Raw genomic sequence first — 15,844 nt, forward strand, 5'->3', positions numbered from 1 at the left:
CGGGAACTAGTGGCACAGATTAATCCAATCCGCCAGTCGGAACGAGACGGCCTTGGTGTCTAATCCTTCCCTGTGGCTTGATCTCTCTCAAAAGGCTGGAACACAGACGCCTACAGCATTTACAAGCAGCAAATGGCAAGGGATAAGGGTGGGCAGGGAGAACTCATGTGTGTCTAATGGGGACAGTGGCATCCCAGCTAGAGCGGTACCCAGATCTTGAGATTTTTCAAGAGAAACCAGACACTGTCTAACATTTCATTTAAATGTTGGCCGTTGATTCAACTTGAAAATAGGAACCAAGAAGAAACTTGGTAACCAATCAAAAGCTACCTGCAAACCGGCTAAGCTCCCGGGTCCTAGATTTGCACCCCCTGGTGGCGAGGGAGGTCGTGAGCTCAGCAGTTCGCACCGTGTGTAGTTGGCCATTTTCCTTCTCTGGCCCCACTTTCCTCCCTTTGGGGCAGCTGATCTCAGTGGCCTCTTCCAACCCACACCCCTGGGCACCTCAGACTCCCAAGCGTTAGTCACCACGAACTCCTGAATCTCCAGCTTTGTGTCCAATATTGTCGGCATCTATTATTACCCGGACGACAGTGCCGGGAGCAGAGACTCAGAGCTGCAGGCCTGGGCCCGGGAAATCTTACAGGAGGGTTTTCTAAGCCGCGTGAGCTCAGGAGAGGGGTCCGCACCTGTCTCCTGCCTCCCGCCCTCCAGACCCCTCTTCCCCAGGGCAGCCGACCTTGACTTTCAGCCCTTTTCTCTCCACCCCACCCCCAGGCACAGGATCCTTCCCCACCCCCCCCCCAGCACCGTGATCACCAACTGCTCAGCTGACCATGCTCCCACTGACAGCGGCGGGGGGGGGGGGGGGGGGGGGGGGGCGGGGGGGGGATCCCGTGCCAAACCTGGGGGAGAAGCAGGGTCACGGGAACGAATGGGCCTTAACAGGAGCACTGGCGACTCTGTGCTTCCCGGGTTTAGGGGGGGTCCGTTCGAATTCAGTATGGGGGGGCCTGACGTTGCCCCCACCGTGCAGTTCCCCACCCCCACCCTCTACCACCAAAGGCCAGACGGGCCAGGTGGACCCACTCCCCGAGGTCAATTCCACATGCCAAGCCCATGTGCCCCTCTGGGATGTCAGCAACGAAGCAAGGCCCAGGGCGGGGGCAAGAAGTGGGGGGCGGTTCTCGGGTTCCAGAAGAGTGGGTGGGGAAGGGATCCTGGAGACAACAGGTTACTTGGAGGGCGCACTGAGCAGGCTGGGCTCCTTGGTGGGCAGAGCCTGGGGTGAGACGGTGGCTGGCAGTGTGGTTTAGTATAACACGGGTTCACAGTAGGTGGAGCTTAGGGCCCTCGGGCTTGAGCGGCAGGCTGGGCTCAGGGTGGTCTCTTGCCTGGGCGGATGCATAATTTGTTTCAAGTTGGACTGGTCTTGGGGGGGGAATCTGTCTGCCTAGGTGGGTGGGGGGCAGGTGGTGCTCTGTCCTTGGGTAGGTATTCTGGGGAACTGGGGCCCTCAGTGGTCTGGGTCCCCAGGCAGGGGGACTTAAGGTGGACCAGAATCGCTTTGGGCTGCAAGACAGGGCCGGGGTATCGCATGGGGTGCAGAGGTCCCGGCCTGCTCTCCCGCTGCGGTCCCCAAGAGCACCTTGTCACCTCCCAGGATGTCACCGAGGAGCCCCGGGCGGCAAGGCATCACCGCCTTCCAGAGCCTCCTGGCCTGGACATGGGGTGGGGGTGGGGGGCCGACGAGGGGCCTGGCACCGCCCTGAGCCTACCTGGACCCGCGGCGGTGAAGGGCACGGCAGTGTGGGCGCCGGGACACCGCAGCTCGCACCCCCGCACCCCACGGCACCCCCCGGCACCCTCCGTGAATGGCCACACACACTGGCTGACCACGGCCGTTTGAAGTGACAGTTTTTTTTTTGTTTTTTTTTTTTTTTTGGAAAACGGGTGCAGGCGAGGAGAGGCGAGCCGGGAGCGCGGCCCTAGATGGAAATGCTGTTCTCTATCAGCACCGGATCCAGGTAGTAGTAGGGGACCGGGAGGTCCTTGTTGCGCTGGCGGATGTCGTGCGAGATCTGGGCCAGGCGCTGGCGGAGGACCTCCATGCTCCTCCGCGGGGCCTCCTCCACGAAGTGGATGTCAGGGAAGTGGCCCAGGGGCCGCTGCGGACACGGAACGGGGCAGCTGCGACCGACCGGCCCCCAGCTCTCCGCCTTCCGCAGCCTGCCCCTCCCCTCCCCCCCCTTGACACCCCTCCCCCAGCCCCCAGCCCTGCCTCCGCCTGCCCCCGGGGTAACCCCACCCCCGGCCCCAGGGCACCTTGTCGTCAGGCTCCCGGCTGAGGGTCCAGAGCACCAGCAGGGTGATGCACGTGGTTTTCACATCCGGCAACGTGTCCATGTAGCTGTCGCGAGTGGTCAGCCCCTTGGCCTGCATGGGTGGGTTCCTCATGGACGACGGGAAGTTGGGCATCCAGGCGGTGTACTCCAGCTGGAGGTGGGGCAGCGGCGGGGGGAGGCGGGGGTCAGAGAGCACCCCGGGACGCTGGGGGTTTCAACTGAGCTGGGGACGGAAGCCGGGACTTGGCGGGGAGGAGGCCGGAGCAGGGATGACGGCTGAGGTTGGGCCTGAGGTTGGGGCCGGGGCGGGGGGGCGTAGGTACCTGCCCGGTGTTGACGGCGGCGTGCTTGGCGGAGCAGGTGTAGATGACTATAGTGACATATCGGATCAGCTCAGGCACTGTTCGCAAGCACTGAGGGAAGCCTGGGGTGGGGGGTGGGGCGCGGGGACGCCCAGGCGGCGTCAGTCCCGCCTGGTCCCCGATGGCCGGCAGAGGGCGCCAACAGGCCCGGCTCCCGCGCGTCCGGCCCACACTCCAAGCTGCCACCTCCCTGGGGCGCTCATCCCGGCCGCTTGGCCCTCCTGTGACCATAACTCCAATCCCCCACCCACTCACCCGCCCCCGTCCAGACCACCTTGGGAGGCGGCCCCAAGTGGCCTTGACCAGAGGTCCTCCGCAGCAGCTCCGGGCACCTGTCCGAGGTCCGGCCCTCCTGTCTTTCTTCCAGCTCCCTTAGGGGGGCCTCTCTGGTCCCAGGACTCAGGAGGGGAAAGGCTTTGGAATAATCCTGGCTTTCCTGCCCTGACTCAGCACAGACCCCTCCCGCCACACACACACACACACACACACACACACACACACTCTTCTGAACCTTTGCACTCACGCCAGATGGATTTCTCAGTAGCCTGGCCCTTGGTCTCACACCCAATGTAGCTGCCAGCTTCTCTTACCTGTTACCCTCCCCCCCCTCCCCTGCTCATGCTCGCTCTCTCTCCCTCTCTCTCAAAATAAAAATAAACTTAAAAAACAAAACAAAACAAAGCTGATCTTGCAGACGCCTCTATGGCTCCCTCTAGTGTTCAGGGTAATTCCAACCTCCTGAACCAGGGCCTGCGACTGTCCCCTGCTCACGGCTTCAGCCTTAGTTCAGCCCCACGGAGAGCCTGGCCGACCCCCACCCTCAGAGCAGTAGCTGGGGCCTCTGAGCTCTCGGTGCTCCCCCTGCCCACTCTGGCTTCCCACCCAGAGCTCTTCAACCCCCCTCCAGCCCCTCCCGGCTAACCTCCCCGTCCTGCAGGTCCCGGCCAGATGTTAGCCCAGATGTTGTACCTCAGCATGCTGCTCTCCCCCTGCTCTCCCTCCACCCCCCGCCCCTCCTCCACCCGGATTACTTGCCTCCCCTGGGCTCCCGCACACGGCCCCGCCTGCAGCAGTCCCGAGATAGTATAATTGCCCGTGTACTTGAGTGGGCGCCCCACCCTGGAGACCGTGAACTTGAGGGCAGGCACCTGTATCTCTCCTTCCCTTTGCCTCCTAGCAACCAGCACGGCGTCGTCGCATCACAGATGCTCACTGAATATTGGTTGAGTGGTACCCAAGTGATGACCTCAGGATGTTCCTTCCCGCCCTCCTGGGCCCTCCCAGCCTCCCCACCTCCAGCATGCTCCACCCTTTCCTGTTTGAGCTCATGCCCCCCGTATCTCAGTCCACAGAGATGACCCTGCCCCCCACCCCCAGCCCCTGAGTTCACACACGGACCTACGGGCAGCCACGTTTCCTTCCCCAGCCTCTCCGAGACTTGGCTCCCTCGGTCCCCAACAAGACCTGCTGTGGCCCAGCCGGGAGGGCCCATCCCACAGCCCCGGGCCCCTACCTGAGCTCTCACGCCCTAGCAGGCACTGCTTAAATATCTCCTGCACCCAGGACTGCAATTCTGGGTCACCCTCCACGGCTGCGTCACACGGGTAATAGTAGGTGATGATCTCGGTCACATACCTGATGGGGGGGGGGGGCAGGCCTCAGTTTGGATCGTCCTCCTGCCCTCCCCACCTTTCTTACCTCCCCCAGGATGCCCTGGCCTCGGCCGCCCCAGGCCTGGGGGCGGGCACGTGCTGTGGGGCAAACACAGCATCAGACCCAGGCTCGGGTCAAGTCCTTAAAAGCTCCCTGAGCCTGCTCCGGCATGCGAGGGCGTCCGCCCGAGTGCCACCCACTGCGGACCCGGCCTCACCTCTCTAGCGCGTCCCACACTGCCAAGGAGTCGTCTCGGTAATAATATCCCGGCAGGTCCTGGACCCCACGCTCCACAAAATCATTGGGGAGGTAGAGGCTCTCATAGGTGGTCTCTGACAGAGCCCGCACCATCACCTCCGCAAAGCCTTGCAGGCCTAGGGACATGCCCTGTCGGGGAGGAGGCAGACTCTGAGGCTGGCAGGGCCTCCCTGCTGAGGGTCACACCCGTCACACACACAGCCCAGTGACGCCCCTCCAGCCCCCGCCCCGTGCATGCCCACACTCCGGGCCAGCGCCCCCCTCTGCACCCCTGTAAACCGGTCCCCTCCGGCCGTGCCCCCTCCCAATCCCAAGTGGGAAATTTGGCTTTTCGCCTCCCTGCAAAGGCCGGCAGGGTAGCAGGTGCCTTGCTGGGCTCGGGGCACACGTCTTACCCTGGCAGACAGCCCCCCCTCGTTGAGGAGGAGGGCACGCCCGATGCTGTTGATCTGGATGGTGTAGCGGGTGTGGGGGACGAGGAGCTACGGGAGACAGACCAGGAGAGAGGGCCACGGTTACCCCCCAGAGGACGGGGCACCCCCTTCCTTGTGCAGCGCTACGCCCTCTGACTTTAGGAAGTCCCCACCCCGAGCCCGCTCTTGGGGGTCCCTGGCTGCCTCCCCGAGTCTCAGTGGAGTCCCTCTACCTGCTGGCGAGCCAGGTGCCTTTCTGAGGCCCCCGGGGCCAAAGCCGTACCTTGTAGAGAGGGTGACACATGGGCAGCTGTCTCAGCATGGCCAGGCAGAAGGCCTCCGCGATGAGGTGCGTCTCCAGCAGGTGCGAGATGGCCTCGTGGCAGTAGAACTCGGCGTAGCGCACCCACGTCTTGGCCAGCAGCCAGTCCCACTCCGAGTCACTCGGCAGGAAGATGGGGCTCTCGGGCCCCGGGGTCTGGCTGAGCTGGGGACGGGGAAGGGGGGAGAGTTAAGTGAGGACACACACACACACACACACACACACACACACACGGGCCCCCCCTGCAGGAAGGAGGCAGAGAAGAGCCCGAGGAGGTAAAAATGCCACTCCATACACTCGAGGCCCTCTGGTCCCCTGAGCACACCAGGGCCCTTCCTCCTGCCTCACATTTGTTCTTGATGTCCCCTCTGCCTGCAATGCCTTCCACCCCCCTACCTGGAAGCTCCCACTCATTTCTTAAGAAGCAGCACCAGGGGCACCTGAGTGGCTCAGTGGGTTAGGCATCCGACTCTTGATTTCAGCTCCAGTCCTGATTTCTTGGTTCGGGAGTTCGAGCCCCGGGTCAGGCTCTGTGCTGGCTGTGCGGAGCCTGCTTGGGATTCTCTCCCCGCCCCCCGTTCCTCCCCTGCTTGTGCTCTTTCTCTCTCTCAAAATAAATAAACTTAAGGAAAGAAAAAGAAAAAGCAGCTCACAAGTTGCCTGAGAAGCCTCCCTATTTCAACCCCACAGTCGCCCCGTTCAGCTGCAGGAGTTGTGCACTGCGCAAGGGTACCCAGCCCCCTGGGGCAGAGGAAGTCCCTGGAATCTAGCCTACGCTGTTCCACTAATGAGCCAGGAACATCAGAGTTTGGCTGAACCCCCTCCCCAGAGGGATGCCTTTTTCTAATTTGGACATGATGCTGGTGGAGACCCCTGGAAACATAGTACCTCAGTTCCCTTTCCTGCCAGGCCACTCTCTCTCAAGGCAGCGGCCACGTCTGATTAGCTCAGTGTTTCCAGCAGAGGGCTGGCCCACGGCAGGTGTTGGCTCATCGAGCAAATGGATGACTGGACCCAAAGAGACAAGCTTGAACAACCAAGCACATCCCCATCTGGGCACCTCTGTGCGTGCACACCCAGTGTGCACATTCTACGCACGGGGACTTGCACACAAGTGCACGCCCAGAGACCCGAGTTCGTGCACCGGCATACAAACATCCAGTGGTCTGTAGGGCCACCGGGGCCTCAGTCCAAGGCCCACACACAGGGCCACACACCAGGCTCTCACGTTGGCAACACGCTCACACAGCGGCCCCCCGCCTGCACCACAGGCACCTGGATGGCGATGGGCATCATGTTCCCTTCCCGGCCAAAGTGCAGCAGGCAGAGCGGGGCACAGTGATGCTGCTTCCTTCCGTTGAGCTCGATGCTGGGGATGCCTTCCAAGATGCGGTAGTCGGCCAGGTAAATGTTCCCCTTCTGGAAGGGGGCCGAAAGGGGAGGGCAGGTGAGCGCCAACGCGCCGGACCTGGGACTCACGCCTCGGGTGCGGAGTGCCCCGGGGAATGGAGGAGCGGAGGGCACTCTGGGGGCAGCAAAGGTGGGTGGGGAGAGACGGGGAGGCCAGGGATCCCCTCCGGATGGGGCCTCACCTCCAGCTCCGCTTGCAGGCACGTTCCCTCGCCCAGGAACGGGGCCACCATGTCGTCCGTGACGGGGAACTTGTCTGGGATCTGCGTGCAGCGGCGGAGCAGGCCTGGGTTGATGCCGTTGAGGTACTGATACCCAAAGAAGCTGTCTTCTGTCCAGTGCTCGGCCACGTACTCTGGGGAGGGGGAGACGGTACCCGGTCATCCTCAGGGACAGAGAAGCGTGGGGCTGAGGCCCTGGACAGAGGAACTCTGATCGGGGACCCCAGAGAAGCCCCCAGCCTCCGCTTGAGCGGCTAGAGGCGCCCAGGGCGGCATTTTCCCTCAGGCCGCCAGGGGGCGCGCCCGCCCTTCCGGTCCCCTCCGCCTCGGATTCACCCCGCGCCCCGCCTCCCGCGGCCCCGACGGGGGTCCCGCCTCCAGCGCGCGCCCGCCGCCCCTCCGGCCCCAGGCCGAGGCGCTCCCCGGGTTCGGTGCGCGATGCCCCTCGTACCGGAGATGATGGACTTGTTGGCAGGGAAAATTTTCTTGATGTCCTTCAGCCTCTTCCAGGACTGCTTGCAGTCCACCAGGCCGCGGAGTTTGAAGCCCAGCGCCCTAGGGACGGGGTTCGAGGGGGAGACGCTCAGAGAGGCAGCCGCCAGCCCCGCCGAGGCCCCTGGCCGCCTGGCCTCCGGGCCCAGAGCACCAGGTCCTTCTGCGGCCGGGGGTCTGGCGCCACCTCCCGGGCTCCCCGGGCCTGGCTTCTCAGCTCTCTGCCTGCCCGGATGGCGATCTGTCGCGAGCTCCTGGGGTGGGGGCTGCGGTGGAGGCGGGCGCGGAGCCGGGACGGGGACCCCTCACTCGCGCACACTCACATGGGCCCCAGGCGGAAGAAGAACGAGGCCGTCTTGATGAAGGAGTAGCGGAGGTTTGAGTTCAGGAACTTGGTGGCCTTGATGTTGATGAGAATCGGGAAACCGGGGATATAACCATTCCACCTGTGGGAGAGAGTGCAGGGCTGGGGCCTGGCACCTGCGGAGCCCCGGGGAGGGTGGAGGGGGCAGAGCCCAGGGGTCAGCCACGGAAGGGGCCCCAGGGCAGCCTCGGGTCCTCACTCAGGCCGGTTGGGGTTTCTCCGCGCAGGCGGGCGGTAACTGGGGATGTGCACGTAGTTGGGTAGGCCGGGAACGAAGACCCTCCAGCTGCGGTGCGGAGAGAAGCCGAGACTGTGGGCCCTGATGCGCATGCGCCAAGACGGGCCGAAGGCCAAGCCATCGCCCCGCGCCCCCCTCTCCACCACCACCCCCTGACCTCCCGCAGCCCCGGTCGCCCTCTCCTCACTGGTAGAAGTCCTGTTTGGCTCTGATCTCTTCCCGGCGGTGCTCCAGAAGGATCGGCAGCGTGTCGTCCGCTGTCGTCTTTCCTGCCGGGAGACCAAAGAGGGGGCTCAGGGTCTGACCCCCGCCCATTTCAAGGATCCGAATTCAGCTCCAGCCCTCTAGACTGGCCCTGGGGCCCCAGACCAGGAATGGGAAGGCTTACCCAGGAAGAGGGGGCGCGTGTCTCCTCCCAAAAACTCAGAGGAGAGGATCAAGGACCACCCTCCGCCCCCTCGCTCTAGGAAGCTGGGTGGTCCGTCTTCCGGACCGACTAAAACGCTATTGAAGAACAGTTATTTAGCGCTTACTACGTACCCCGCACTTTGTAAACACTTTACTTCTGTTAATAATTCAATCCAGGGGCACCTGGGTGGCTCAGTCGCTTAAGCGACCGCTCCTAACCTGGGCTCAGGTCATGATCTCACGGTTCGTGAGTTCAAGACCCGCACCGGGCTCCGCACTGACAGCACAGGGCCTGCTTGAGATTCTGTCTCTCCCTCGCTGTGTGCCCCTCCCCCGCTTGCTCTCTATCGCTCTCTCTCAAAATAAATAAACTTAAAAAACAATCATAATTTAATCCACACAGGGACAACCTTGCAAGGCAGGTGACCCTTTGTATAGGCCGGAGAGCCAGTTTCCACAATTCCAAAGTCCAAAAGACTATAGAAATCAACTTTGTCTTTTCCACAAGTTAGGCACAAATACCTTAGTGGGCAGAACCCGAGGCTCTACACAGTCTTTATTGAACTCACTTGGTGTAACTATCCATAGTTTTGGCTGCAGAAATATTCATATGTTTGACTAGGGGATGCGCCTGTGGACGTAAGGCATAACGTATGGAGCGTGTGAATGGTATATATCGATATAGATGGATATGTGCGCACATGCTCTAAATGAAATCTGAATTTCAAAACACCCCTGGCCCCAAAAGTTTCAGCCAAGGGACCAGGTCAGCGTGCTCATTTTACAAGGAGAAAACGGTCAGCTGGGCTCCGAACTTTGTCGGACGTCCCGGCGGGTAGTCCCAGGCTGGCACGTTTCTACACAGCAGCCCCGTCATTTTCCCGTGAGGCCCTCCTCGCCACCCTCCCCTTCCTCCACGTCCCTCGGCTTATGCTGTGTTCTGGGTGGACAGTGTCCAACCCGGGGACCCAGCTCGGTTTTATCCCCCGGTGAGGGGCCCAGCCAGTGACTCAGGCCTCCCCGCCCTGCTCTCCCCGAGGCTGCCCCGCCCGGCCCCATTCCTGCCCTTCCCCTGCTTCCATGCACTCAGACCTATGGCCGCGGGAAGATGCTCCCGCCCCCCTGTGAGACTCTCCCCTTGGCCCTCCCCACCCTCCCCCAGGCCTGCCTTCCCCCCCCACCCCTGCCTCTTTCCCCAGCTCGCTCAGTGCCCCTGCTGCCGGGGACACGAGAAATGGAGGAAGGTGATCAGCTGCCTGGGGGGGTGGGGGGGGAGACCCAAGCCCCCGCCCGCCCCCCACGGCTGTGCCCTGCCCTCTTGTCCACTTTGAGGGAGGCTAGACAGAAGCTGGGACGGTGGGGCCAAGATGACAGAAGAGGACAAGCCTGTAGTCCCCATGTAGCAGCCGCGTATCAGGAAGCAGAGCCAAGGCCACCAGACAAGGGCGGTGGCAGGGGGTGGACGCAAGGAGCTTAGACACTCCTTGTCCCTCTTCCAGGGCAGTAACCGAGTGACTGGGAGAATAGCCCGGCGGCCTTGACGAGGCACCAGGGAAAACCCAGCCTCGTGCTGGGCCATGATGGAGCCTTGATGGAAGAAGGGGGGGGGCCTTCTGGAGCAGCACTGAGCCCTGCTAGAGATATAAGGTGTCCTAACGGGGTGGTAGGGAGGCCTTTGGGGCCATAGGACATCCCCTCAAGTCCACAAAATGCGCAGTTAGACACCCAGGGCTCCTATGACAAGGTTCAGACCCTCGCGCTCTGTCCTGTGGAGACGTGTTGAGCGAACACGGCTTCCTGACAGAACGTGCAGCAGCTGGGGCGATGGGGCCTCCCCATCAGAGTGACGAGGCCTCCTGCTGCAGGGACGGGCCTCGCTGGAGTCACGGGGGGTCTTTCTGGAGCGGCAGACACGGCACATGGCACAGACAGGGCACCCGAGGCCTGTACTCAGCGCAGCCACGGGTCTCCACAGTGGCAGGAGTCAGGGGTAGGACTGCGGGGGAGCCAACGGAGAGCACGCTTGTCTCAGCCCGGACCTGGGGTCCTGAGACCCTGAGGGTGGCCCAACCTCCTTCCTGTCTGTCCCTGCAGGCCGCAGCCCTGCGCTGGGCCCCCGGCGGCAATGACCCAGGGTGACGCGCGAGAGCATCAGGTGTTCCCGGGAGTCCCTGTGGGGGCCCGGCGGGTGACGGGTGGGAGCGAGGGGCCGGCGGCACCGGGAGGGGTGCCGAGGGCTTGCCTGTGGCCTCCCTGAGCGCCAGGGTCTCGTAGCCATCCATCCACTGGTAGGCGGGGAAGTGGTACACACGGCCGCCGGGCGCACAGATCTGCACGTAGTTACAGTACCAGGAGTTTTTGGGTAAGAAGGAGTGACGCTCCTTGTGCAGGCGGATGATGATGAGCTCCCCCAGGTCCTGCTGGCACCGGACGGTGTATTCATCCACCTGGCCAGGGCACAGGGCCGGGTGAGCGGGCAGGACTGGCCCCCGGCCCCTCGGGCCTCCCGCCCACCGATCTGGGCCCTCACCCAGGCTCCGCTTTGCTGAGGGGGTGCCGCGCTCACCGCGCTGGGCTGGGACGACTCGATCTGGATCTGGTTTCTCCTCCCCCCACTCCTAGTCGGCGGGCACCTGCTGGGCCCTTCTACCCAGGGCTGAGCAGGAAGGATACCCCCCCTCCATTCACAGCCACCCTCCCCAGGCCCCACCCTCCCGCCCTCCTTAGCCACTTGAGGCTGCAGGAGGCCATGCGGCCCCCCCAGGGGGTGGACCCCAAAGGGGTCCAGATGGGGTCCAGGGCCCCCCAGACCTCCTACAGGCTTAGAGCGAGGCAGAGGTGGTCCCGCCAGCCCCCTGTGCTCCTACTTGTCAATGAAGATGTGGAGAGACAGAAGTGGCCACATAGACAGAGTGCCCAATTAAGAGGATGTAGAGGCAGGTGGCTGGACCTGACTCGGAATCAGGGCTGAGGGACCAGCAAAGGGTGTCTCCCATCATGGAGCAGGCGGGCCCCGCTGGACAGGCTGGTCTGATGCCATTTTAAGCCACAGAGAATCCAATGTGCATTTAAGCCAGTTATGATGGAACTTACCTTAGGAAGAGTAAGGGCGGGAGGGAGAGGGATGGGGGGGAGGCCGAGACGAGGGGTGTGGATGAGTGATAGAGAGGAAGCGAGAAGAGGTGAGAAAAGGCAGGGAGAGAGGAGAAATGGCCACACAGGGGCGGGAGGTGACAGACCGGGGATGAGGCAGGATGGCCCAGAGAGCAGAGACCCCTGGGAGCCAGGTCTGGGGGGAGGGCGGAGGGGGGAGGGCATCTGGAGTTGCCCTTGGGAACTTTCAGAGCACCCCCCCACACCACACGTACACACACATTCACCCCCAAACACACTCCTATGCCACACACATACACACTCACACACATCACACACACTTACATACACACACCACACACAGACTCACAAATCACACCCAGGCACACACACACACGCCCATACTCACCGCCCCAGTTGCAAAGTCTCTCCCAAAATGGTTCAGCAGCTGCTTGTGGCTCTCTCCTTGGGTCCCCACAATGGTCAGCGAGATGGAATCCATCGTGCCCGACAAGAGGTCGGTACCCGTGGCCACCTTGACTTTGTAGGTGGCCATGGCTACTCCTCAGGAGGCAGGAGGGAGGGCTTGAGTCCAGACTCCTCGGGGGCCGCACGGGGGCCCAGACCAGGCAGGGGAAGCCAGACGGGGAGACGTGGACGGGGCCAGCCTCCCGAGAGGGAGAGGTGAGGCAAGGACGTCTGACCCCCAGGGCAGCTCGGAGCCCAGATCTGCGCACTGGGAGCCGGGCCGGCAGGGCGCTGGGCCTGCTTCTGAGAGGGCGGACCCAAGACGCCCTGGATGAAGGAGGCTTCGGGGCGGGGGAGCCAGTCCAGCCTGCGCCAGGGCCCCAGGGAAGTTAGGGGACAGGGCTGGGCGGGGCCCCCAGATCTGTATCAGCCTAATAAGCGCCTTCCTTCTGCCCGCCCCCATGGGCCACGGCACAAGACACCCCTGCCAAGCAGACCCATGGGCAACGGGGTTACCAGCCTTGGTTCCGGGGCCCCCAGCGGGTGGGAGCGAGGGGACGGGGCCCGACACAAACTCGCCGTTCAACTGGCCTGCTGCCTGGCCGTTCCTCTCTGGGCCACAGGGCAGGCTGTGGCCACAGAGGGGAAGGCTAACTGATCCTCCTGCCCCAGCGCCCTTGAAAGAAAGGGTGACAGGTGCTGAGCTTGACCTCGGGTCTCTAGGGCACAGAGAAGCTCCAGAGAGAGGTGATCAGGGAGGGAGAGAGGGTGTCTGTCACTTCCTGCAGGGCTAGGATCAGCTGGGGAGGAGGGGGGGGACATACAAACAGATGACAGAGCAAAACTGGGGGCACAAGAAGTACACGAAGGGGTGGGCATGTAATCTGTAGTTTAATCATTACGGAATTCTACGCCGCAATTAAAAAAAAGAAGAAGAAGAACAAACCACGATGATGAATCTCGCAAAGATTATATTGAGTGAAAGATGCCAGGCATAACATAAAAGGGTGCATACACGCTGTATCATTCCATCGACGCCAAATTTGAGAACAGACGAAACTATGCAACTCTTTTTGTTTTTCAGTTTTTTTTATGTTTTATTTATTCTTGCGAGAGAGAGAGAGAGAGACAGAGCACGAGCAGGGGAGGGGCAGAGAGCGAGGGGGACACAGAATCGGAAGCAGGCTCCAGGCTCCGAGCTGTCAGCACAGAGCCCGACGTGGGGCTTGAACCCACGAATCGTGAGATCGTGACCTGAGCCAAGATCAAGATTGGACGCTTAACCAATTGAGCCCCCCAGATACTCCTCTTTCGTTTTATAAAGTACTCATCCTCACCTCCCCCCCCACCCCCCCCACCCCCCCCAAAAAAAACTGATGAAGTTAAACAGAGGATTGGAATAAAGGTTGGGCTCCAAGAGACTTGGGCTCGTCTGGAACCAAATCATTCCTTCCTGCCTTCATGCATTCGGGAGATGTTTCTGGAGCACACAGGGTTCCAGGCACCCTTCTAGGCACTGCAGATGCACAGAACAAGTGAAATACTCACAGAGCTTCCTGAAGCCGGAAGAGAAGGAAACAATCGTTCGTCTGTTTGGGGAAAATCTGGGGCGGGAAGAGAGGTGGGATTGGGGGCTAGTGTCCCATAGAATCGCAGATGCAGGAGGCATGAGGACTGGGTGGGCCGGGGCCCCAGGACAGAGCTGAGTGTAGGGAGGTGTGGGGGACCGCAGTTAGATGATGGGAGAGAGTGGGAGAGTGAGGGGAGGGTCACACTCCCATCCACCCTGCCTGGACCTGCCTTCTAGCCTTCCGCCCTTAGAGACAGCTGGGGCCAACCAGGAAGCACCATCTCGGATGCCCTCTGGGGAGTCACCCTTCCTCACTGTTGAGGGAAGTTCCCACAGCGCCCCGGGGCCAAGTTAGGGCCACAGCGGGCTGGGATTCTGAGATGGAGAGAAGATTCCAGTAGGTTCTGGATTGGGTGAGGGTGCGATTCAGGCTGAGCTTAGAGACAGGGATGTGGTTGGGGTTAGGGAGTGAAATGACCTTCTTAAGACCCAAATGCGCTCAAGTCACCCGCACCCCGTCCCACCCCAGCTCAAGCCTGGCAGTGGCTCCCTCTGACCTTCCGGGTAATGACAGGTAATGACGTAGCTCCCACAGCCTGTCTTATAGACTTCATTCCCCCAAGTTCCCCTGTGCTCTCTTCTGCCTGGACAACGTGCCTCCGGGCGCCACCAACAGATGCTAACGGAGCCCCTACTGTGTGCCCAGAGGCACTACGTCAGGCCCTAGGCGCGTTCTGTAAACAAAGCAAATTGCTGCCCTTCCCCCTGGAGCTTGCGGAGGAAACAGATAATACTGTGTACGGATGAAGCAAATACAATATTATGTTCAATGGTGATAAGCGTTGAAGAGAAAAAACAAAGCAGGGAAGGAAATTGTAAAGTATGAGGGAGCAGGGGCACCTGGGTGGCTCAGTCGGTCAAGCGACCGACTTCGGCTCAGGTCACGATCTCACGGTTTGTGGGTTCAGGCCCCGCGTCGGGCTCTGTGCTGACAGCTCAGAGCCTGGATCCTGTTTCGGACTCTGTGTCTCCCTCTTGCTCTCTGCCTCTCCCCCGCTCGCCCGCTCTCTCTCTCAAAAATAATAAAATAAACATTTAAAAAATTAAAAAATATATATATTTTAAAAAACGGATAAGAAGCAAACTTTAGATACAGAGGGGCCAGGGAGGCACTCTTTGACAAGGGGACTTTTGAGTAAAGACATGAAGGGAGTGAGGCCAATCCCCCTTCCAACCACAGGGCCTTTGCACATGCCGTCCCACTCTACATCTTGGAGCTGATTAAGTTTCCTCTCCCTTCTGATCTTAACTTGGTAATTGCTTCATCGGGGAAGGCTAAAGTGAACTATTTATGGCTCTCACCACACTGCAGCTAACATCTTTGACTAGGCTGTTGTGTGGATGAGCTTTCTCCCCGTCTCCTGGCACCTGGGAGACTCTTGAAACATGATTCTTTTTTTTTTTCTAATTTTTTAATGTTTATTTATTTATTTTTGAGAGAGACAGAGAGAGGGAGAGAGCAGGGGAGGGGCAGAGAGAGGAGGAGAATCCCAAGCAGGCTCCATGCTGTCAACACAGAGCCTGCTGTGGGGCTCAAACTCAACAAACCATGAGATCATGACCTGAGCTGAAACCAGGAGTCAGATGCTTAACCCTCGGAGCCACCCAGGTGCCCCGAAACATGATTCTTAATGGTTGGATGGGCTGGTGATGAGGACAAGGTCAGGGCTGGGAAGTGCATCCAGTGCTTCCAGTGGTGGGACTGGAATCAGGGGTAGGACTCAGAGAGGAAAGCTGGACTGGGTTTAGCGTGAGGCCTGAGGCGGGGGGGGGGGGGGGGGGGGGGGTTGGCGTGGTGATGGCGGGGACAGGAATGGGGTATGGGGATGGGGGCAGGACTGGGAGAAGGCTGAGGGTAGTCATGCCTGTGCTGGGTGACTGGCAGGGCTGTCTCATCAGCCTGGGCACAGTGCTGTCCTGGGGCCAAGGACAGGAGCTGTCAGGCAGGTCAGGCCTGCCCTCCTGGGCTCTGCTCAGCCACCCAGATGACTCTTGGGGGATGCTAGGAGACTGATGGTGCAAATTTGCATCTCCAGATGCAAATTCCACTCGAGCTCTCCCAGCCCCCTACTTTGAAGCCACGCCCCTTTCCTCGAGACTGTGCCCCAGGGGGCTGCTTATCTGGGTGAGGAGCAGGGCGGGGGCGGCATGGGAATCGAGACTCAGG

At 61.2% G+C, this 15,844-nt stretch overlaps 1 protein-coding gene across 1 annotated transcript; it reads right to left on the reverse strand.

Moving 5' to 3' along the window:
• Positions 1 to 1,955: 1,955 nt before the first annotated feature.
• On the reverse strand, positions 1,956 to 12,207 carry ALOX12B (arachidonate 12-lipoxygenase, 12R type). The gene is made up of 15 exons (XM_042967224.1): positions 11,989 to 12,207; positions 10,729 to 10,933; positions 8,266 to 8,347; positions 8,040 to 8,126; positions 7,800 to 7,922; positions 7,436 to 7,539; positions 6,946 to 7,118; positions 6,629 to 6,772; positions 5,315 to 5,518; positions 5,014 to 5,100; positions 4,578 to 4,747; positions 4,221 to 4,342; positions 2,669 to 2,769; positions 2,326 to 2,496; positions 1,956 to 2,168 (listed from the first exon to the last, which is right to left on the reverse strand). The coding sequence occupies exons 1-15, from the start codon at positions 12,133 to 12,135 to the stop codon at positions 1,989 to 1,991; spliced, it is 2,100 nt and encodes a 699-aa protein (XP_042823158.1). The 5' UTR covers positions 12,136 to 12,207; the 3' UTR covers positions 1,956 to 1,988.
• Between the last annotated feature and the right edge of the window lie 3,637 nt (positions 12,208 to 15,844).

Source organism: Panthera tigris, chromosome E1, assembly GCF_018350195.1.
Source record: "Panthera tigris isolate Pti1 chromosome E1, P.tigris_Pti1_mat1.1, whole genome shotgun sequence".
NCBI classification, from domain to species: Eukaryota; Metazoa; Chordata; class Mammalia; order Carnivora; family Felidae; genus Panthera; species Panthera tigris.